Raw genomic sequence first — 24,880 nt, forward strand, 5'->3', positions numbered from 1 at the left:
ATTCTCCTTGATCAATACTGCCACCCCATCTTTCTTTCCTGAACACCATATATCCAGGAATATTTACCCAATCCTGCCCTTTTTGAGCCAGGTCTGTTATCAGCACAACATCATATTCCCATGTGGCAATTTGCACCTGCAGCGCACCAACCTTATTAAACATGCTTCGTTCATTCACACACCTGCACCTTAGACCTTGTATTCTTAGTCTGACCCCACCTAATACCGTACTATTTCTTGGCTCTAGTGCTATCATTCTCTAGATATTTTGGACACTAAGGGGATCTAGGGATAGGGCAGGAAAGGAGTTGATGTAGAAGTTCAGCCATGATCTTGAAGGGCAGAGCAGCCTCGAGGGGACATACGTATGGCCTACTCTTATTTCTAGTGTTCCAGTGTAAATAGTCCCAGTATAGAATGATACGGCACAGAAGGCCGCCATTCGGCCTATTGTCTGCCAGCTCTTTGGCCTAGCTATCTGATTAGTCCCACTCTCCCTGTAGTCCTGTATTTTTTCCCCTCCCAAGTATTTGCAATTCTCTGAATTCCACCTTTCAGGCAGTGCATTTCTGATCACAATAACTTGCTGTGTAAAGTTTCTTCATGGTGCCTCTGATTCTTTTGTCCCTATGCAACTGGGAAGTTGGTTTTGATAAGAGTAAATAAAAACTTCATAATTTTGAACACCTCAAATCTCTTAACCCTCAGTGGTCTAAGAACAACCCAGCTTCTCTATAACTGAAGTCCCTCATCCCTGCTGCCATTCTGGTAAATCTCTTCTGCCCCCCCCCCCCCCCCCCCCGAGGCCTTGACATCTTTCCTAAAGTGTGGTGCTCAGAATTGGTCACAACACTCCAGCTGAGACCTAACCAGTGATTTCTGGTTTAGCATAAGTTCCTTGCTTTTGTACTCTGCCTCTATTAATAAGGCTAAATATCTCGTAACTAGTTTCCCATCCGTAGCATCATCCTGGTGAAGCTCGGCTGTGATGGGAGGAAACACATAATGGAAAGACATCTATACCAAATGCCTTCCTACTGCAGCAACACATCCCATTCTCCTTTTGAACACGTTCTTCCCTGGTAACTATCCCTTTCACCCCTAATGTCCTCTGTTTAATGTGAGGTTATCCACTTTGGTAGGAAAAATAAAAAAGCAAATTATTTAAATGGGGAGCGATTACAAAATGCTGAAGTACAGAGGGATCTGCGGGTCCTTGTACATGAATCACAAAGGGTTAGCATGCAGGTACGGCAAGTAATTAGGAGTGTTGGCCTTTATTGCAAAGGGAATGGAGTATAACGGTAGCTGCAGAGATGTTTCCCCTCGTGGGGGAATCTAGAACTAGGAGGCATAATTTCAGAGTAAGGAGGCACCCTTTTAAATCGGAAATGAGGAATTTCTTCTCTGAGTCGTGAATCTTTGGCATTCTCTTCCCCAGAGAGCTGTGGAGGCTGGAATTCTCTTCCCCAGAGAGCTGTGGAGGCTGGGTCATTGAATACATTTAAGGTGGAGATAGACAGATTTTTGAATAGTAAGGGAGTCGAGGGTTATGGGGACCAGGCAGGGAAGTGGAGTTGCGGCCAAGATCAGATCGGCCATGATCTTATTGAATAGCGGAGCAGGCTCGAGGGGCCAAATGACCTACTCCTGCTCCTGTGTCTTATGTTTAAGTGTTCCAGATACAAAACTGAAGAGAATTCTAAAGTAATTCACCCAGCCCAGTTAAGCGGAGGGATTTCAGCTCATCTTATGCCAGAGAAACTAAACCTGTGACCTCCCTCCACTCCATTGCTTACTGTTCAAAGACTTGCATTTATATGGTGCCTTTCATGACCACCGGACGTCTCAAAGCGCTTTACAGCCAATTAAGTACTTTTGAAGTGGAGTCACTGTTGTAATGTGGGAAATGCGGCAGCCAATTTGTGCACAGCAAGATCTAGAATTAGTTCTGAACAGTTAAGGGAGTTTGTCTGCATATTAAAACTCAACATGGTTTCCACGATTCCTTGTGCCTTTATTCACATTTACCAGGTTAACAGCACAGATTGAAGGGCTGGACTTGGCAGGATTAATAGGATGAAATGTTGGGCAGGGTGCTCTATGCCAACTTTAGGGAACTTGCAGGATCCTCCCACAGCGACCCAGGTCCTGCCAATGCTTAGGCACCGAGGTTAGCGATCACAGCCGACATGAACTCTGCTGAGGTCGAGTATCCACCCATGTCCGGGGTCCGAATCTGGGGAAGGAAAAAACATCAGAGGGTTTTAATAGTGGAGGTGTGGTAGCGGGCAAGGAGGCTGGTGTGTGCTCAGTAAGAGGTAGGCAGGTGCGGTATCGACTCTTGACTGTCAGGTAGCCAACAATGGGCTGAAGAGACAGTGAATGTTGGTGGGGTTCCAGCACTACTTCCTCTAGATGTCTTTGGTGCGCTTTGTGAATATAATCTATCTTGAGCTAGTCTAAATCAACCAGTTTTATTGCCTCTCTGATCTGTCTGCAGATCTCCCCCTCGATCCCATCTCCACTGTTTGGCCTATAATTCACATGAGAATTGTACCATTTCCCTTCCTATTTCTTAACTCTCCACATGGATTCTATCTGAATGCAAACCCACCCTGGACATACATTCTAGCAGACAGAATCCTTTACCAACACTGCCACCCAGCCCCTTCTTTACCCTCTCTATTTCTCCTGACATGTTATAACCAGGATTAAGTTCCCAGGCCTGTCCAAACCCAATCCATATCTCCATTATAGAGACTCTTGTATCCCTCTAGTGAGTAGAGTCTAATTCGTTTTATTTTGAATGCTCTCTGCATTCATAGACTTACCACTCAATTCTGACTCCTTGCTCACCCTTATTGTTTCATAGAAACATAGAAAAATAGTAGACGACCATTCAGCCCCTCGAGCCTGCTCCGCCGTTCAATAAGATCACGGCTGATCATCGACCTCAACTCCACTTTTCCGCCCGACCTCCCTATCCCTTGATTCCCCTAGAGTCCAAAAATGTATCAATCTCAGCCTTGAATATACTCAAAGACTCAGCATTCACAGCCCTCTGGGGCAGAGAATTCCAAAGATTCACAACCCTCTGAGTGAAGAAATTCCTCAGCTCAGTCTTAAATGGACAACCCCTTATCCTGAGACTATGTCCCCTAGTTCTAGACTCTCCAGCCAGGGGAAACAACCTCTCAGCATCTACCCTGTCAATCCCCTTCAGAATCTTGTATGTTTCAATAAGATCACCTCTCATTCTTCTAAACTCCAGAGAGTATCGGCCCATTCTACACAATCTCTCATCCCAGGAATCAATCTAGTGAACCTTCGTTGCACCGCCTCCAAGGCAAGTATATCCTTCCTTAGATAAGGAGACCAAAACTGTGCCCAGTACTCCAGGTGTGGTCTCACCAAGGCCCTGTACACTTGTGAAAAACTTCCTTACTCTTATACTCCAACCCCCTTGCAATAAAGACCAACATGCCATTTGCCTTCCTGTACCTGCGTACTAGCTTTCTGTGTTTCTTGCATGAGGACATCCAAATCTCTCTGCACACCAATATTTAAAAGTTTCTCACCATTTAAAAAATATTGTTTTTCTATTCTTTCTACCAAAGTGAATAACCTCACATTTCCCTACATTATACTCCATCTGCCACCTTATTGCCCACTCACTTAATCTGTCCATATCCCTTTGCATTCTCCTCACAGCTTACTGTCCCACCTAGCTTTGTATCAGCAGCAAACTTGGATACATTACACCCGGTCCCTTCATCTAGGTCATTAATATAGATTGTGAATAGCTGAGGCCCCAACACTGATCCTTGCAGCACCCCACTAGTTACAACCTGCCAACCTGAAAAAAGATCCGTTTATCAGGGGGATGGGATACAGAGTGGAGCTATAGTAGGGGGTGATTTACAGCCAAATACAGAGGAAAAAACAAGTCAGCTGGGAAGGCAGAGAAAATATGTGAGGGCAAAAGGGAATATGGCAAGGCTGGAAGGCATTTATTTTAATGCAAGGAGTCTTGCAAATAAGGTGGATGAACTGAAGTTGTTGTTGAACACATGGGAGTACGATATTGTTGCTATCACGGAGACATGGTTGAGGGAGGGTCAGGACTGGCAGCTCAATATTCCGGGGTATAGAATCTTCAGGCGAGACAGAGGGGGGTGTAAAAGGGGAGGGGGTGTTGCAATATTAATTAAGGAGTCAATTACTGCTGTAAGGAGGGACGATATATTAGCGGGTTCCTCTAATGAGGCCATATGGGTAGAAATTAAAAACAAAAAGGGGGCAAGCACCTTGCTGGGAGTGTACTATAGGCCCCCAAACAGTCAGGGGGAGATAGAGGAACAGATATGTAGGCAAATCTCAGAGAAGTGCGAAAATAATAGGGTAATAATAGTGGGGGATTTCAACTTCCCCAATATTAATTGGGATAGTCAGAGTGTGAAAGGCTTAGAGGGTGCAGAATTCTTAAAGTGCATCCAGGAGAGCTTTTTGAGCCAACATGTAGAAAGTCCTACGAGAGGGGGCGGTACTGGACCTAATTCTAGGGAATGTAGCCGGGCAAGTGGTGGAAGTGTCAGTAGGAGAGCATTTTGGCGACAGTGACCATAATTCGGTGGGATTTAAGGTGGTCATGGAAAAAGACAATGACGGCCCGGAAATAAGGGTTCTAAATTGGGGGATGGCCGATTTTAATATGATAAGGCAGGATCTGGCCAAAGTGGACTGGGAGCAGCTACTTATAGGAAAATCCACATCAAAGCAGTGGGAGGCTTTCAGAAGGGAAATAGAGAGAGTACAACGCCAACATGTTCCTGTAAAGGTCAAGGGTGGGACCAACAAGCAAAGGGAACCTTGGATGACAAGGGATATACAAAAATGCATTAGGAAAAAAAGGGGGGCTTTTGGCAGTTACAAAAGACTAAAGACGGAAGAAGCCCTAGAGGAGTATAAAAAGTGCAGGGGCATACTTAAAAAAGAAATTAGGAGGGCGAGGAGGGGCCATGAAATAACACTGGCGAGCAAAATAAAGGAAAATCCTAAGATGTTTTATAAGTATATTAAGGGCAAGAGGATAACCAGGGAAAGGGTAGGGCCCATTAGGGACCAAAGTGGCAATCTGTGTGTAGAGCCAGATGATGTAGGCGGGGTTTTAAATGAATTTTTTGCATCTGTGTTCACTATGGAGAAAGATGATGTAGACATAGAAATCGGGCAAGGGGACTGTGACATACTTGAACATATTAGCATCGGGAGGGAGGAGGTACTAGCGGTTTTAGCAGGCCAAAAAGTGGATAAATCCCCAGGCCCAGACGAGATGTATCCCAGGCTGTTGTGTGAGGCAAGGGAGGAGATTGCAGGGGCTCTGACACAAATTTTCAGAACCTCTCTGGCCACAGGGGATGTACCAGAGGACTGGAGAACAGCTAATGTAGTACCATTATTCAAGAAGGGTAGCAGGGATAAACCAGGGAATTACAGGCCAGTGAGCCTAACATCTGTGGTAGGGAAATTATTGGAAAAAATTCTGAGGGACAAAATTAGTCTCCACTTGGAGAGGCAAGGCTTAATCAGGGATAGTCAGCATGGCTTTGTCAAGGGTAAGTCATGTCTGACAAATCTGATTGAATTTTTCGAGGGGGTGACTAGGTGTGTGGATGAGGGAAATGCTGTGGATGTGGTTTACATGGACTTCAGTAAAGCTTTTGACAAAGTCCCACATAGGAGACTGGTCAAGAAGAGCCCATGGGATCCAGGGTGCCTTGGCGCGTTGGATCCTAAACTGGCTGAGTGGCAGGAGGCAGAGGGTGATGGTCGAAGGTTGCTTTTGTGACTGGAAGCCTGTGTCTAGTGGGGTACCTCAGGGATCGGTGCTGGGTCCCTTGCTGTTTGTGATCTACATAAATGATTTGGATGAGAATGTAAAAGGTATGATCAGTAAGTTTGCAGATGACACGAAAATTGGTGGGGTGGTAAATTGTGAGGAGGAAAGCCTCAGGCTACAGGAAGATATAAACAAGTTGGTCAGATGGGCGGAAAAGTGGCAAATGGAATTTAACCCTGAAAAGTGCGAGGTGATGCATTTTGGACGGACAAATAAGGCAAGGGAGTACACAATGAGTGGTAGAACCCTAGGAAATACAGAGGGACCTTGGTGTTCATGTACATAGATCCCTGAAGGCAGCGGAAAAGGTAGATAGGTGGTTAAAAAGGCATATGGGATACTTGCCTTCATTAGCCGAGGCATAGAATATAAGAGCAGGGAGGTTATGATGGAGCTGTACAAAACGCTGGTGAGGCCACAGCTGGAGTACTGTGTGCAGTTCTGGTCGCCTCACTATAGGAAGGATGTGATTGCTTTGGAGAGGGTGCAGAGAAGATTCACCAGGATGTTACCTGGGATGGAGCGCCTCAGCTATGAAGAAAGACTAAACAGGCTGGGGTTGTTTTCATTGGAGCAAAGAAGGCTGAGGGGGGACCTGATTGAGGTGTACAAAATGATGAGGGGCATAGATAGGGTAGATAAAGAGGAACTTTTCCCCTTAGTAGGGGGGTCAATAACAAGGGGGCATAGATTCAAGGTAAGGGGCAGGAGATTTAGAGGGGATTTGAGGAGGAACTTTTTCACCCAGAGGGTGGTTGGAATCTGGAACTCTCTGCCTGAAAGGGTGGTAGAGGCAGGAACCCTCACAACATTCAAGAAGCATTTGGATGAGCACTTGAAATGCCATTGCATACGAGGCTATGGACCAAATGCTGGAAAATGGGATTAGACTGGACAGGGATTGATGGACGGCGCAGACACGATGGGCCGAAGGGCCTCTTTCTGTGCTGTAAAACTCTATGACTCTATCCCTACTCTGTTTTCTGTCCATTAACCAATCCTCTATCCATGCTACTATTATTACCCTCAACCCCATGAGCACTAAGGTTGTGTATTAACCTTTTATGTGGCACATTATCGAATGCCTTTTGGAAATAATAATTCTTATCCTGGCACAGGAAGTATTTTGGAGATTACTACCCTGAGTAAAACAAAGTGATGGAGACAGGAAGTTGCCAGTGATGGAATGTTTTATTTATTACCAACAGGACCGTCCCAAGCAATTTAGGAGTCCAGGATTGAACAGGCATTGTAACAGACAGTCCACAGGGAGGGGGCTGGGGCAGATCCCCCTGGAGTGCGATGCTCCGCGTATTTCAGTGTCAGTGATTCAGACGCTAATAATCTTAGCAATTCACCTCTGGTGACTGTCATCTGATCTGTAAATGTCATTTGTTTACATCACAATTCTTGTTAATTCACACGTTTTTCCACTCTGGGAAGAGGAGTCAGTCTGAAAATCTTCAAAAATAATCTCAATAAAAAAGAGATGATCCATAAATCAGGAATAATAAGAGTAGGAGGGAGTGAGGTGGTCCACTGTCCATCATGTGACCCGTGCAGGCGATCCTGAATATTATTGAAACCCTCCAGTCAATGCCGTGGCTCCTTCCTACACGTTGCTCTCCCGACAAGGGAATCGGCCAATGAATGAAGAGCACAGGATAGGGCGGGTTAAAGATTAAACACCAATACCGGACCAGGTCACTGGGAGAGACTCGAAGCACTGCATCCACTACCCATTCAGATGTAGCCATCGGTGACCCTACTTTCTATAACCCCCACATGGCCGGGACCCAGAGCGTGGATATAAACTCGAACACCGCGCCTTCCAAAGAGTTTCTGACAGGACGGGGTCTTTCAGGGAGTTACCGGGGTTGGTAGGGGTGCCACTGGGAGCACGAGAGGGAGTTACCGGGGTTGGTAGGGGTGCCACTGGGAGCACGAGGGGGAGTTACCGGGGTTGGTAGGGGTGCCACTGGGAGCACGAGAGGGAGTTACCGGGGTTGGTAGGGGTGCCACTGGGAGCACGAGGGGGAGTTACCGGGGTTGGTAAGGGTGCCACTGGGAGCACGAGGGGGAGTTACCGGGGTTGGTAGGGGTGCCACTGGGAGCACGAGAGGGAGTTACCGGGGTTGGTAGGGGTGCCACTGGGAGCACGAGAGGGAGTTACCGGGGTTGGTAGGGGTGCCACTGGGAGCACGAGAGGGAGTTACCGGGGTTGGTAGGGGTGCCACTGGGAGCACGAGAGGGAGTTACCGGGGTTGGTAGGGGTGCCACTGGGAGCACGAGAGGGAGTTACCGGGGTTGGTAGGGGTGCCACTGGGAGCACGAGAGGGAGTTACCGGGGTTGGTAGGGGTGCCACTGGGAGCACGAGAGGGAGTTACCGGGGTTGGTAGGGGTGCCACTGGGAGCACGAGAGGGAGTTACCGGGGTTGGTAGGGGTGCCACTGGGAGCACGAGAGGGAGTTACCGGGGTTACATATAGATACATATAGAAGATAGGAGCAGGAGTAGGCCATTTGGCCCTTCGTGCCTGCTCCGCCATTTAATGAGATCATGGCTGATCCTTTAATTCAGTATCCCGTCCCCGCCTTCTCTCCGTAACCCTTAACCCCTTTTGCCCGTAGAAATATATCTAATTCCCTCTTAAATATATTTAATGAGCTGGCGTACACTGCCCTCTGTGGCAATGAGTTCCACAGGTTCACCACTCTCTGAGTGAAGAAATTCCCCCTCATCTCTGTCCTAAATGGTTTAGCCCTTATCCTTAAATTATGTCCTCTAGTTCTGTTCTCACCCGCCAAGGGAAACATTCCTTCTGCATCCAGTCTGTCTAGACCTGTCAGAATTTTATACACTTCTATGAGGTCCCCTCTCAATCTTCTAAACTCCAGTGTGTACATCCCTAAACTACATAGTCTCTCCTCATAGGTCATTCCCGCCATTCCTGGTATCAGCCTGGTGAATCGCCGCTGCACCCCCTCCATGGCAAGAACATCCTTCCTCAGATGAGGCGACCAAAACTGTACACAGTACTCGAGGTGTGGTCTCACCAGTGCCCTGTACAGCTGCAGCAAGGTATCCCTGTTCCTGTATTCTAACCCTTTTGCTATGAAGGCCAGCATACCGTTTGCCTTCTTGACCGCCTGTTGCACCTGCATGCTCGCCTTCAGTGACTGGTGTACAAGAACACCCAGGTCTCTCTGTACTTCCCCCTCTCCCAATCTATTGCCATTTAAATAATAATTTGCCCTCCCGTTCCTGCACCCAAGGTGGATAACTTCGCACTTGTCCACATTATAGTGCATCTGCCATTTATCCGCCCAATCGCCCAGTCTGTCCAAATCGCTCTGGAGCTTCCTGGTCTCTTCCTCTGAGCCCACCCCCCCTCCTAGTTTAGTGTCGTCTGCAAATTTGGAAATGCTGCATCCGACTCCCTGATCCAGGTCATTAATGTAAATTGTGAACAGCTGGGGGCCCAGGACAGATCCCTGTGGTACCCCACTTGTTACTGCCTGCCATTCAGAAAATGAGCCGTTTATTCCAACTCTCTGTTTTCTATCTGACAGCCAGTTCCCTATCCACGCCAAAACTTTCCCCTTTATCCCATGAGCCTCAATTTTCCATGCTAATCTTTTATGTGGGACCTTATCGAAGGCCTTTTGGAAGTCCAGGTACACCACATCTACTGGCTCTCCCCCATCTATTCTACCAGTTACTCCCTCAAAAAATTCCAATAGATTAGTCAAGCACGATTTACCCTTTGTAAATCCATGTTGACTCTGTCCTATCCTGTCCCCATTTGCTAAGTGCTCCGCTATTTCATCCTTAATGATGGACTCCAGCATTTTGCCCACAACTGATGTAAGGCTTACAGGTCTGTAATTACCTGCTTTTTCCCTACCCCCCTTTTTGAATAGTGGGGTAACGTTAGCTACCCTCCAATCCATCGGCACTGTTCCCGAGTCTAATGAATTCTGAAAAATCATCCTTAGTGCATCCGCTATCTCTAGGGCCACCTCCTTCAGTACCCTAGGATGCATGTTATCAGGCCCTGGGGATTTGTCCACCTTCAATCCCTTTAGCTTCCTTAACACCATATCCTTAGAGATATTGATTTGCGTCAGTTCCTCCTTTGCTGGTAGGGGTGCCACTGGGAGCACGAGAGGGAGTTACCGGGGTTGGTAGGGGTGCCACTGGGAGCACGAGAGGGAGTTACCGGGGTTGGTAGGGGTGCCACTGGGAGCACGAGGGGGAGTTACCGGGGTTGGTAGGGGTGCCACTGGGAGCACGAGAGGGAGTTACCGGGGTTGGTAGGGGTGCCACTGGGAGCACGAGAGGGAGTTACCGGGGTTGGTAGGGGTGCCACTGGGAGCACGAGAGGGAGTTACCGGGGTTGGTAGGGGTGCCACTGGGAGCACGAGAGGGAGTTACCGGGGTTGGTAGGGGTGCCACTGGGAGCACGAGAGGGAGTTACCGGGGTTGGTAGGGGTGCCACTGGGAGCACGAGACGGAGTTACCGGGGTTGGTAGGGGTGCCACTGGGAGCACGAGGGGGAGTTACCGGGGTTGGTAGGGGTGCCACTGGGAGCACGAGAGGGAGTTACCGGGGTTGGTAGGGGTGCCACTGGGAGCACGAGACGGAGTTACCGGGGTTGGTAGGGGTGCCACTGGGAGCACGAGAGGGAGTTACCAGGATCCAATGACACCGTTAAGTCCAAACTCAAGGTGGGAGGAGTTGCTTCTAACAGGAACCTAAGGGCCCCCCACCCAGAGCCCCGACTAGCGAAGGCGAGGAGGGTGCAGGTTGTCGATGATGCTCTTGAGGAAATCACTGGTGGTGCAGTAACCGCCCATGTCTCGGGTCCGAACCTAATCCAGGGAAGGGAGAAATAATCAAATGGAAAAAATTTAAGTAAAACATAAAAATTTAATTAAAATAATCATTGTGGATGAATTAACACAAAATGATTCCAAAAATCAGGAAAAATAAATTAAAAAGTCTGGTGCACACACTCACTCCCTGTCTCACACACACGCGTCACACACACAGGAGCGATAGCTTTTAAACCAGGAGTGGTCGCCACGCTCGCCGTCTCTCGCGCGCTTGTCTTTAATGACAAGTTCGGTGTCCAGAAGACCCTCTTACGAAGGAGCCAGAATATCTAGCCTCAAACAGAAATACCAATTGCACAAACTGATCTCTACTCAAACCGGGAATCTTTTTATTTATTCATGGGACGTGGGCGTCGCTGGCAAAGCCAGCATTTATTGTCCATCCCCAATTCCTCGAGAAGATGGTAAGCCAGCGGGCAGTTAAGAGTCAGTCAATCACATTGCTGTGGGTCTGGAGTCACATATAGGCCAGACCAGGTAAGGACGGTAGATTTCCTTCCCTAAAGGACATTAGTGAACCAGATGGGTTTTTACAACAATCCGATAGTTTCATGGTCACTAGTTTTTTTATTCCAGATTTCTTTTATTAACTGAATTTAAATTCCCAGCTGCCATGGTGGGACTTGAACTCCTGTCTCTGGATCATTAGTCCAGGCCTCGGGATTACTACTAGTAACATAACCGCTATGCTACTGTTCCCAATCTGCGGAGGGAAACCAGCCTGTAACTATTTCAGGAATTCACATAATGGGAATAATACACAATGCTCCCCGACTCCCCACGGGATCCGGTATTATAGAATGTGTGCCTTTGTCCAACCCTCCAGTCAGTTTACTGGTTCCAGCACCTTCCGCTCCCCCCACTCCTCCTCTCCCCCCCCCCCACCCCCCCCTCTTTCACTTGCTGACCAGCCGTGTATCCAAGGCCAGTTCATGGAGACCCTCACAATACAGGCCAGCCTCTATCCAGCAGAGAGAGCAGCCCGGGCACCGACAAACCACACAGCACTCCGTCTGACGCCAGCCCTCCGACATCCCGTCTGCCGTGAGTTTCCCCACCTACCTTGCCCAGTTTGATCACTTTCTTCACCGCCTCAGAGACCAGGGTGCAGTGAAATTCCAGGCTGCAGCAGAAAACAAGAGATTTCAGCCTCGTATGGAGTTAATATAGTCATTTTCAACAATTTAAAGTAAAAATACGCAGAGTGAGAACTATCAACAAGCCAGAGTGTGGCGGGCGGAGGGAGAGCGTGCGCATGCATCGGAGGGCCAGAGAGAGAAAGGGCAGAGTGGGGGGTCGGGAATGGAAGATGTCTCTGGCTTTCAATCTGAAGGGTGGAGAGAGATTGGAGAACGTGCAGGATGGAGGAGCAGTGGAACTTACTTCAGGTGCTTCAGCATATTGGCGGCACTCAGTAACATGGCAGTGGGATTCGCAATGTTCCTGCCCATGGCCTGTGAAAAGGGGTGTCGAGCGCCCTGAAACAAAACAGGAAGTGTCAGTAACCGGGGGAGAGGAACAATCTGATCCCCTGTCCCAGAGTGTGAAAGGAGTTTTTTTATTTGTTCTTGGGATGTGGGTGTCGCTGGCAAGGCCAGCACTTATTGCCCATCCCTAACTGCCCTTGAGAAGGTGGTGGTGAGCCGCCTTCTTGAACCGCTGCAGTCCGTGTGGTGAAGGTGCTCCCACAGTGCTGTTAGGGAGGGAGTTCCAGAATTTTGACCCAGCGACGATGAAGGAACGGCCGATATACTTCCAAGTCAGGATGTTGTGTGACTTGGAGGGGGACTTGGTGGTGTTCCCATGCGCCTGCTGTCCTTGATCTTCTGGGAGGCGCTGTCGAAGAAGCCTTGGCGAGTTGCTGCAGTGCATCTTGTAGATGGTACACACTGCAGCCACGGTACGCCGGTGGTGGAGGGAGTGAATGTTTAAGGTGGTGGATGGGGTGCCAATCAAGCGGGCTGCTTTGTCCTGGATGGTGTCGAGCTTCGTGTTGTTGTTGGAGCTGCACTCATCCAGGCAAGTGGACAGTATTCCATCACACTCCTTACTTGTGCCTTGTAGATGGTGGAAAGGCTTTGGGGAGTCAGGTGGTGAGTCACTTGCTGCAGAATACCCAGCCTCTGACCTGCTCTTGTAGCCACAGTATTTATATGGCTGGTCCAGTTAAGTTTCTGGTCAATGGTGACCCCCCAGGATGTTGATGTTGGAGAATTCGGTGGTGGTAATGCTGTTGAATGTCAAGAGGCGGTGATAAGACGCTCACTTGTTGGAGATAGTCATTGCTTGGCACTTGTGTGGCGCGAATGTTACTTGCCACTTACCAGCCCAAGCCTGAATGTCATCTAGGTCTTGCTGCTTGCGGGCATGGACTGCTTCATTATCTGAGGAGTTGCAAGTGGAACTGAACACTGCAATTTAGCGAACATCCCTATTTCTGACCTAATGATGGAGGTATGGTCAATAATGAAGCAGCTGAAAGATGATTGGGCCTAGGACACTGCCCTGAGGAACTCCTGCAGCGATGTCCTGGGGCTGTGATGATTGACCTTCAACCACCTCAACCATCTTCCTTTGTGCTAGGTATGACTCCAGCCAGTGGAGCGTTTTTCCCCTGATTCCCAGTGATTTCAATTTTACTAGGGCTCCTTGATGCCACACTCGGTCAAATGCTGCCTTGATGTCAAGGGCAGTCACTCTCACCTCATCTCTGGAATTCAGCTCTTTTGCCCATGTTTGGACCAAGGCTGTAATGAGGTCGGGAGCTGAGTGATCTTGGTGGAACCCAAACTGGGCATCAGTGAGCAGGTTATTGGTGAGTAAGTGCCGCTTGATAGCACTGTCGACAACACCTTCCATCACTTTGCTGATGATTGAGAGTAGACTGATGGGGCGGTGATTGGCCGGATTGGATTTGTCCTGCTTTTTGTGGACAGGACATAACTGGGCAGTTTTCCACATTGTCGGGTAGATGCCAGTGTTGTAGCTGTACTGGAACAGCTTGGCTAGAGGCGCGGCTAGTTCTGGAGCACAAGTCTTCAGCACGACAGCCGGGATGTTGTCGTGGCCCACAGCCTTTGCTGTATCCAGTGCACTCAGCCATTTCTTGATATCACGTGGAGTGAATTGAATTGGCGGAAGACTGGCTTCTGTGATGGTGGGGACATCAAGAGGAGGCCAAGATAGATCATCCACTTGGCACTTCTGGCTAAAGATGGTTGCAAACACTTCAGCCTTGTCTTTTGCACTCACATGCTGGGCTCCGCCATCATTGAGGATGGGGACATTCATGAAGTCTCCTCCTCCCATCAGTTGTTTAATGGTCCACCACCATTCATGACTGGATGTGGCAGCACTGTTGCCTCACAGCGCCAGGGACCCGGGTTCAAATCCGGTCTCGGGTGACTGTCTGTGTGGAGTTTGCACATTCGCCCCGTGTTTGCGTGGGTTTCCTCCGGGTGCTCCGGTTTCCTCCCACAGTCCAAAGATGTGCGGGTTAGGTTGATTGGCTATGATAAATTGACCCTTAGTGTTAGGGGGATTAAATACGTGGGGTTACGGGGATAGGGTGGGATATGTGTTGGTGTAGGGGTTACGGGGATCGGGTGGGATATGTGTCGGTGCAGGCTCGATGGGCCGAAATGGCCTCTATCTGCATTGTGGGGTTTCTGTGTGTGTGTGTGTGTGTGTGTGTGTGTGTGTGTGTGTGTGTGTGTGTGTGACTGCAGAGCTTTGATCTGATCTGATCTGTTGGGTGTGGGATCGCTTAGCACTGCCTATAGCACGCTGCTACCGTTGTTTAGCATGCATGCAGTCCTGTGTTGCAGCTTCCCCAGGTTGGCACCTCATTTTTAGGTACACCTGGTGCTGCTCCTGGCATGCTCTTCTACACTCCTTATTGAACCAGGGTTGGTCCCCTGGCTTGGTGGTAATGGTAGAGTGAGGGATATGCCGGGCCATGAGGTTACAGATTGTGGTGGAATACAATTCTGCTGCTGCTGATGGCCCACAGCGCCTCATGAATGTCCAGTTTTGAGCTGCTAGATCTGTTCTGAATCTATCCCATTTAGCACGGTTGTAGTGCCACATCACACGATGGAGGGTGTCCTCAGTGTGAAGATGGGACTTTGTCTCCACAATGACTGTGCGGTGGTCACTGCTACCAGTGCTGTCATGGACAAATGCATCTGCGACAGGTAGATTGGTGAGGAGGAGGTCAAGTAGGTTTTTCCCTCGTGTTGGTTCACTCACCACCTGTCGCAGGCCCAGACTGGCAGTTATGTCCTTCAGGACTCGGTCAGCTCGGTCAGTAGTTGTGCTACCGAGCCACTCTTGGTGATGGACATTGAAGTCCCCCACCCAGAGTACATTCTGTGCCCTTGCTACCCTCAGTGCTTCTTCCAAGTGGTGTTCAACATGGAGGAGTACTGATTCATCAGCTGAGGGAGAGCAGTAGGTGGTAATCAGCAGGAGGTTTCCTTGCCTATGTTTGACCTGATGCCATAGAGTTATACAGCACGGATAGAGGCCCTTCGGCCCATCGTGTCCGCGCCGGCCATCAAGCCCTGTCTGATCTAATCCCATATTCCAGCATTTGGTCCGTAGCCTTGTATGCTATGGCATTTCAAGTGCTCATCCAAATGCTTCTTCAATGTTGTGAGGGTTCCTGCCTCCACAACCCTTTCAGGCAGTGAGTTCCAGACTCCAACCACCCTCTGGGTGAAAAAGTTCTTCCTCAAATCCCCTCTAAACCTCCCGCCCTTTACCTTGAATCTATGCCCCCTAGTTATTGACCCTTCTACTAAGGGAAAAAGCTCCTCAGCATCCATCCTATCTATGCCCCTCATAATTTTGTACGCCTCAATCATGTCCCCCCTCAGCCTCCTCTGTTCCAAGGAAAACAAACCCAATCTGTCCAGTCTCTCTTCATAGCTGAAGCGTTCCAGCCCCGGTAACATCCTGGTGAACCTCCTCTGCACCCTCTCCAACGCGATCACATCCTTCCTGTAGTGTGGCGACCAGAACTGCACACAGTATTCCAGCTGTGGCCTAACCAGTGTTTTATACAGTTCCATCATAACCTCCTTGCTCTTATATTCAATGCCTCGGCTAATGAAGGCAAGTATCCCATATGCCTTTTTTATCACCTTATCCACCTGTTCCGCCGCCTTCAGGGATCTGTGTACTTGCACACCCAGATCCCTCTGACCCTCCGTCTTGCCTAGGGTCTTACCATTCATTGTGTATTCCCTTGCCTTGTTAGTCCCCCCCAAAGTGCATCACCTCGCACTTTTCCGGGTTAAATTCCATTTGTCACTGTTCCGCCCATCTGACCAACCCATCTATATCGTTCTGCAGACTGAGGCTACCCTCCTCGCTATTTACCACCCTACCAATTTTTGTATCATCCGCGAACTTACTGATCATACCTTTTACATTCATATCCAAGTCATTAATGTAGACCACAAACAGCAAGGGACCCAGCACCGATCCCTGTGGTACCCCACTGGCCACAGGCTTCCAGTCACAAAAACAACCTTCGACCATCACCCTCTGCCTTGTCACTAAGCCAGTTTTGTATCCAATGTGCCAAGGCACCCTGGATTCCATGGGCTCTTACCTTCTTGACCAGTCTCCTGTGCGGGACTTTATCGAAGGCCTTACTGAAATCCATATATACCACATCCACTGCGTTACCCTCATCCACACACCTAGTCACCCCCTCAAAAAATTCAATCAAATTAGTCAGACATGATCTTCCCTTGACAAAGCCATGTTGACTATCCCTGATTAATCCTTGCCTCTCCAAGTGGAGACAAATTTTGTCCCTCAGAATTTTTTCCAATAATTTTCCTACCACTGATGTTAGGCTCACTGGCCTGTAGTTCCCCGGTTTTTCCCTACTTCCCTTCTTGAATAATGGTACTACATTAGCGGTTCTCCAGTCCTCTGGCACATCCCCTGTGGCCAGAGAGGTCCTGAATATATGTGTTAGAGCCCCCGCAATCTCTTCCTTTGCCTCACACAGCAGCCTGGGATACATTTCATCCGGGCCTGGGGATTTATCCATTTTTAGGCCAGCTAAAACCGCCAATACCTCCTCCCTCTCGATGTGAATATGTTCGAGCATTTCACAGTCCCCCCGCCCTATTTCTATGTCTACATCGTCCTTCTCCATAGTGAAAACAGATGCAAAAAATTCATTTAGAACCCCTCCTACAACTTCCGGCTCCACACACAGATTGCCACTTTTGTCCCTAATGGGCCCTATTTTTTCCCTAGTTATCCTCTTACCCTTAATATACTTATAAAACATCTTAGGATTTTCCTTTATTTTGCTCGCCAGTGTTATTTCATGGCCCCTCCTTGATCTCCTAATTTCTTTTTTAAGTATCCCCCTGCACTTTGTACTCCTCTAGGGCTTCCTCCGTCTTTAGCCTTTTGTATCTGCCAAAAGCCCTCCTTTTTTTCCTAATCCATTCTCGTATATCCCCTGACATCCAAGGTTCCCTGTGGTTTTTGGAACCACCCTTGACCTTTACGGGAACATGTTGCCATTGTATGATCCCAATCTCCCTTCTGAAAGCCTCCCATTGCTCTGATGCGGATTTTCCTACAAGTAGCTGATCCCAGTCCATTTTGGCCAGATCCTGCCTTATCCTATTAAAATCGGCCTTCCCCCAATTTAGAACCTTTATTTCCGGCCCATCCCTGTCCTTTTCCATGACCACCTTAAATCTTACCATATTATGGTCACTGTCACCAAAGTGCTCACCTACTAGCACTTTGTCCACTTGGCCGGCCACATTCCCTAGAATTAGGTCCAGTACCGCCCCCTCTCTTGTAGGACTTTCTACATGCTGGCTCAAAAAGCTCTCCTGGATGCACTTTAAGAATTCTACACCCTCTGAGCCTTTCACACTCTGACTATCCCAGTTAATATTGGGGAAGTTGAAATCCCCCATTATTATTACCCTATTATTTGCACATTCCTCTGAGATTGGGTTTTCCTTGGAACAGAGGGGGCTGAGGGGGGACATGATTGAGGTGTACAAAATTATGAGGGGCATAGATAGGATGGATGCTGAGGAGCTTTTTCCCTTAGTAGAGGGGTCAATAACTAGGGGGCATAGATTCAAGGTAAAGGGCGGGAGGTTTAGAGGGGATTTGAGGAAGAACTTTTTCACCCAGAGGGTGGTTGGAGTCTGGAACTCACTGCCTGGAAGGGTTGTGGAGGCAGGAACCCTCACAACATTTAAGAAGCATTTGGATGAGCACTTGAAATGCCATAGCATACAAGGCTACGGACCAAATGCTGGAATATGGGATTAGATCAGACAGGGCTTGATGGCCGGCGCGGACACGATGGGCCGAAGGGCCTCTATCCGTGCTGTATAACTCTATGACTCTATTTGCCTACATATCTGTTCCTCTATCTCCCCCTGACTGTTTGGAGGCCTATAGTACACTCCCAGCAAAGTGCTTGCCCCCTTTTTGTTTTTAAGCTCCACCCATATGGCCTCAATTGAGGAACCTGCTAATATATCATCCCTCCTTACTGCAGTAATTGACTCCTTAATTAATATTGCGACACCCCCTCCTCATATACCTCCCCCTCTGTCTTGCCTGAAGATTCTGTACCCCGGAATATTGAGCTGCCAGTCTTGCCCCTCCCTCAACCATGTCTCCGTGATAGCAACAATATCATACTCCCATGTGTTTATCAACACCTTCAGTTCATCCACCTTACTTGCAAGACTCCTTGCATTAAAATAGATGCCATCCAGCCTTGCCCTTATATATTTGCCCTGTCTACCAAGCAGACTTGTTTTTTTCTCTATAATTGGCAGCCATGAGACTTCATAAGGTCCGGAGTCAATGTTGAGGACTCCCAGGACCACTCCCTCCCAACTATATACCACTGTGCCACCACCTCTGATGGGTCTGTTCTGCTGGTGGGACAGGACAACAGATTTCCTTCCCTAAAGCACATTGGTGAACCAGATGGGTGTTTACAATAATCCTGTAGTTCATGGACACCATTACTGATGCTAGTTTTTCATTCCAGATTTATTTAATTAACTAAATTTAAATTCCCCAGCTGTGGTGGGAATTGAACTCATGGTGGGATTATTAGACGAGGCCTCTGGATTATTACTCCAGTAACATAACCACTATGCTACCGTTCCCTTAAAGTGTGTGACCCACTGTCCGAGTGTGAAAGGACAGTGTGTGACCCACTGTCCCAGAGTGTGAAAGGACAGTGTGTGACCCACTGTCCGAGTGTGAAAGGACAGTGTGTGACCCACTGTCCCAGAGTGAGAGAGGACAGCGTGTGACCCACTGTCCCAGAGTGTGAAAGGACAGTGTGTGACCCACTGTCCGAGTGTGAAAGGACAGTGTGTGACCCACTGTCCCAGAGTGTGAAAGGACAGTGTGTGACCCACTGTCCCAGAGTGTGAAAGGACAGTGTGTGACCCACTGTCCCAGAGTGTGAAAGGACAGTGTGTGACCCACTGTCCCAGAGTGAGAGAGGACAGCGTGTGACCCACTGTCCCAGAGTGTGAAAGGACAGTGTGTGACCCACTGTCCGAGTGTGAAAGGACAGTGTGTGACCCACTGTCCCAGAGTGTGAAAGGACAGTGTGTGACCCACTGTCCCAGAGTGTGAAAGGACAGTGTGTGACCCACTGTCCCAGAGTGTGAAAGGACAGTGTGTGACCCACTGTCCCAGAGTGAGAGAGGACAGCGTGTGACCCACTGTCCCAGAGTGTGAAAGGACAGTGTGTGACCCACTGTCCCAGAGTGTGAAAGGACAGTGTGTGACCCACTGTCCCAGAGTGTGAAAGGACAGTGTGTGACCCACTGTCCCAGAGTGTGAAAGGACAGTGTGTGACCCACTGTCCCAGAGTGAGAGGACAGCGTGTGACCCACTGTCCCAGAGTGTGAAAGGACAGTGTGTGACCCACTGTCCCAGAGTGTGAAAGGACAGTGTGTGACCCACTGTCCCAGAGTGTGAAAGGACAGTGTGTGACCCGCTCAGGATCAGAAGCCCCCCTTTGCTGGTGCTCCCTGTTTAAAGGTGACACACAGGCACTGCTCCTGGTCCTTTACCGTTTCGAAGACTGCGTACTCGGCACTGAAGCTCTCTCCTGGGACAACCCCGGCTCCGCCCACCAGACCGGCCGCGAGGTTGTCAATGATGTTTCCATAGAGATTCGGCATGACCAGCACATCGAACTGATAGGGATTGGACACGAGCTGTGGGTCAGAGGGCAGAGAGTCAGTGCTGATTGACCAGGGAAGGGTAGAGATGAACAGGAAGGGCTGGGAGAGAGAGCGGGGAACCAGAGCGCAGTGTTCGTCCCTTGCCCGGTGGCGGCCCGCGGACCGCGGTATTTAGCCGGCAGAACGCGGTATTTAGCCCGCGGAACGCGGTATTTAGCCGCCGGCCCGCGGTATTTAGCCGCCGGCCCGCGGTATTTAGCCGCCGGCCCGCGGTATTTAGCCGCCGGCCCGCGGTATTTAGCCGCCGGCCCGCGGTATTTAGCCGCCGGCCCGCGGTATTTAGCCGCCGGCCCGCGGTATTTAGCCGCCGGCCCGCGGTATTTAGCTGCCGGCCCGCGGAACTCGGTATTTACCCGCCGGCCCGCGGAACACGGTATTTACCCGCCGGCCCGCGGAACACGGTATTTAGCCGCCGGCCCGCGGAACACGGTATTTAGCCGCCGGCCCGCGGAACACGGTATTTACCTGCATGCAGCAGTTGTCGATGATCACCGATTCGTATTTGATACTGGGGTAGAGTTCGGCCATCTCCTTACAGCACTGCAGGAACAACCCATCCCCCAACTTCCTGTCAGTGACAAGCAGAAACACAGGAACACAGTGAGGGGGAAACTGGAGTGGGGGGGGAGGGGCGAGGGAGATAGAGTTAGTGACAGAGTCACAGGACTTCCCAACACTCACATGATGTTGGCCTTGTGCACAGCTGTGACCTTCGAGCGACCTTTCTTCGTGGCATAGTCAAAGGCGAACTTGGCGATCCGCCGGGATTTCTCCCTCGTGATGATCTTCAGGCACTCGATGACTCCACGAGCACTCTAACCCAAGAGAAAGGAAGAGTCAGAGCTGGGCCGATCAAACGGGGGTCTGGGCCCGTGCCCCGGGGGTCTGGTGGCCACCTTACCTCGTACTCCAGCGAGCTGTACTCGCCCTCAGTCTGCTCGCGGATGATAACCAGGTCCAGGTTGTTATGCCGCGTGGAGTAACCCGGCAAACTGTTGACATGGACCACGTTTGCAAAAAGGTCGAGCTTCTTTCTGCGGAGAAACCGGTGCGGAATGAGCCAGAGAGACTCAGCAGCACCTTGTCCAATCACAGCACCTTCTACCATAGAAAGATCCCACTGCCCACAGTCCAAGCCCCATTCACCCCATGACCCTCTTCCCTGACAGACCTCCTCCATCCTGTCCCCATTCACCATCGCCCCGCACCCTGACAGACCTCCTCCCGCCCTGTCCCCATTCACCATCGCCCCGTGCCCAGTCACACCTCCTCCCGCCCTGTCCACATTCACCATCGCCCCGCACCCTGACAGACCTCCTCCCGCCCTGTCCCCATTCACCATCGCCCCGCACCCTCTGACAGACCTCCTCCCGCCCTGTCCCCATTCACCATCGCCCCGCGCCCAGACAGACCTCCTCCCGCCCTGTCCCCATTCACCATCGCCCCGCACCCCGACAGACCTCCTCCTGCCCTGTCCCCATTCACCATCACCCCAACAGACCTCCTCCCGCCCTGTCCCCATGCACCATCGCCCTGCACCCGACAGACCTCCTCCCGCCCTGTCCCCATTCACCCATCGCCCCGCACCCTCTGACAGACCTCCTCCCGCCCTTTCACCATCACCCCGCACTCTCTGACAGGCCTACTCCCGCCCTGTCCCCATTCTCCACCGCCCCGCACCCTGACACACCTCCTCCCGCCCTGACCCCATTCACCATCGCCTCGCACCCTGACAGACCTCCTCCCGCCCTGTCCCCATTCACCCATCACCCCACACCCTGACAGACCTCCTCCCGCCCTGTCCCCATTCACCCATCGCCCCGCACCGACCGACCGCCCACTCTGTCCCCATTCACCATCACCCCGCACCGACAGACCTCCTCCCGCCCTGACCCCATTCACCATCGCCCCGCACCGACAGACCTCCTCCCGCCGTCCCCATTCACCATCGCCCCGCACCCTGTCAGACCTCCTCCCGCCCTGTCCCCATTCACCATCGCCCCGCACCCTGACAGACCTCCTCCCGCCTGTCCCCATTCACCCTGACAGACCTCCTCCCGCCCTGTCCCCATCACCCTGACAGACCTCCTCCCGCCCTGTCCCCATTCACCCATCGCACCGCACCCTCTGACAGACCTCCTCCCGCCCTGACCCCATTCACCCATCGCCGCGCACCCTGACAGACCTCCTCCCGCCCTGTCCCCATTCACCATCGCCCCGCACCCTGACAGACCTCCTCCCGCCTGTCCCCATTCACCCATCGCCTCGCACCCTCTGACAGACCTCCTCCCGCCCTGTCCCCATTCACCCATCGCCCCGCACCCTCTGACAGACCTCCTCCCGCCCTGTCCCCATTCACCCATCACCCTGACAGACCTCCTCCCGCCCTGTCCCCATCACCCTGACAGACCTCCTCCCGCCCTGTCCCCATTCACCCATCGCACCGCACCCTCTGACAGACCTCCTCCCGCCCTGACCCCATTCACCATCGCCCCGCACCGACAGACCTCCTCCCGCCTGTCCCCATTCACCCATCGCCTCGCACCCTCTCTCTGACAGACCTCCTCCCGCCCTGTCCCCATTCACCATCGCCCCACACCCTGACAGACCTCCTCCCGCCCTGTCCCCATTCACCCATCGCCCCGCACCCTGACAGGCCTCCTCCCGCCCTGTCCCCATTCACCCATCGCCCCGCACCCTGACAGAGCTCCTCCCGCCCTGTCCCCATTCACCCATCGCCCCGCACCGACAGACCTCCTCCCGCTCTGTCCCCATTCACCATCGCCCCGCACCGACAGACCTCCTCCCGCCCTGTCCCCATCACCCTGACAGACCTCCTCCCGCCCTGTCCCCATTCACCCATCGCACCGCACCCTCTGACAGACCTCCTCCCGCCCTGACCCCATTCACCCATCGCCGCGCACCCTGACAGACCTCCTCCCGCCATGACTCCATTCACCATCGCCCCGCAACCTGACGGACCTCCTCCCGCCCTGTCCCCATTCACCATCGCCCCGCACCCTGACAGACCTCCTCCCGCCTGTCCCCATTCACCCATCGCCTCGCACCCTCTGACAGACCTCCTCCCGCCCTGTCCCCATTCACCCATCGCCCCGCACCCTCTGACAGACCTCCTCCCGCCCTGTCCCCATTCACCCATCACCCTGACAGACCTCCTCCCGCCCTGTCCCCATCACCCTGACAGACCTCCTCCCGCCCTGTCCCCATTCACCCATCGCACCGCACCCTCTGACAGACCTCCTCCCGCCCTGACCCCATTCACCATCGCCCCGCACCGACAGACCTCCTCCCGCCTGTCCCCATTCACCCATCGCCTCGCACCCTCTCTCTGACAGACCTCCTCCCGCCCTGTCCCCATTCACCATCGCCCCACACCCTGACAGACCTCCTCCCGCCCTGTCCCCATTCACCCATCGCCCCGCACCCTGACAGGCCTCCTCCCGCCCTGTCCCCATTCACCCATCGCCCCGCACCCTGACAGAGCTCCTCCCGCCCTGTCCCCATTCACCCATCGCCCCGCACCGACAGACCTCCTCCCGCTCTGTCCCCATTCACCATCGCCCCGCACCGACAGACCTCCTCCCGCCCGGACCCCATTCACCATCGCCCCGCACCGACAGACCTCCTCCCGCCCTGTCCCCATTCACCATCGCCCCGCACCGAGACCTCCTCCCGCCCTGTCCCCATTCACCCATCGCCCCGCACCCTCTGACAGACCGCCTCCCACCCTGTCCCCATTTACCATCGCCCCGCACCCTCTGACAGACCTCCTCCCGCCCTGTCTCCATTCACCATCGCCCCGCACCGACAGACCTCCTCCCGCCCTGTCCCCATTCACCATCGCCCCGCACCCCGACAGACCTCCTCCCGCCCTGTCCCCATTCACCATCGCCGCGCACCCCGACACACCTCCTCCCGCCCTGTCCCCATTCACCCATCGCCCCGCACCCTGACAGACCTCCTCCCGCCCTGTCCCCATTCACCATCGCCCCGCACCCCGACAGACCTCCTCCCGCCCTGTCCCCATTCACCCATCGCCCCGCACCGACAGACCTCCTCCCGCACTGTCCCCATTCACCATCGCCCCGCACCCTCTGACAGACCTCCTCCCGCCCTGTCCCCATTCACCATCGCCCCGCACCCTCTGACAGACCTCCTCCCGCACTGTCCCCATTCACCCATCACCCCACACCCTGACAGACCTCCTCCCGCCCTGTCCCCATTCACCATCGCCCCGCACCCTCTGACAGACCTCCTCCCGCCCTGTCCCCATTCACCCATCACCCTGACAGACCTCCTCCCGCCCTGTCCCCATTCACCCATCGCACCGCACCCTCTGACAGACCTCCTCCCGCCCTGACCCCATTCACCATCGCCCCGCACCGACGGACCTCCTCCCGCCCTGTCCCCATTCACCATCGACCCGCACCCTGACAGACCTCCTCCCGCCTGTCCCCATTCACCCATCGCCTCGCACCCTCTCTCTGACAGATCTCCTCCCGCCCTGTCCCCATTCACCATCGCCCCGCACCGACCGACCTCCTCCCGCCCTGTCCCCATTCACCCATCACGCCACACCCTCTGACAGACCTCCTCCCGCCCTGTCCCCATTCACCCATCACCCCGCACCCTGACAGACCTCCTCCCGCCCTGTCCCCATTCACCCATCGCCCCGCACCCACCGACCTCCTCCCGCTCTGCCCCCATTCACCATCGCCCCGCACCGACAGACCTCCTCCCGCCCTGACCCCATTCACCATCGCCCCGCACC

General features: G+C 52.2%; 1 protein-coding gene across 2 annotated transcripts; it reads right to left on the minus strand.

The window, feature by feature from the left end:
• Window positions 1-1,996: 1,996 nt before the first annotated feature.
• On the minus strand, window positions 1,997-21,318 carry LOC147123881 (isocitrate dehydrogenase [NAD] subunit beta, mitochondrial-like). 2 transcript variants are annotated; one of them, XM_085976479.1, is made up of 7 exons: window positions 20,990-21,318; window positions 20,770-20,903; window positions 20,554-20,656; window positions 19,915-20,061; window positions 12,185-12,279; window positions 11,864-11,924; window positions 1,997-2,239 (listed from the first exon to the last, which is right to left on the minus strand). In XM_085976479.1, exons 1-7 carry the CDS (start codon window positions 21,284-21,286, stop codon window positions 2,162-2,164), a joined length of 915 nt encoding a protein of 304 aa, XP_085832605.1. In that variant the 5' UTR covers window positions 21,287-21,318; the 3' UTR covers window positions 1,997-2,161. The 2 variants fall into 2 exon arrangements, with proteins under 2 accessions (XP_085832605.1, XP_085832600.1); XM_085976474.1 differs by lacking the exon at window positions 1,997-2,239 and adding an exon at window positions 10,031-10,777.
• Between the last annotated feature and the right edge of the window lie 3,562 nt (window positions 21,319-24,880).

Source organism: Somniosus microcephalus, chromosome 2 (genome assembly GCF_052327205.1).
Source record: "Somniosus microcephalus isolate GS21.2 chromosome 2, FLI_Smic_1.0, whole genome shotgun sequence".
NCBI lineage: Eukaryota > Metazoa > Chordata > Chondrichthyes > Squaliformes > Somniosidae > Somniosus > Somniosus microcephalus.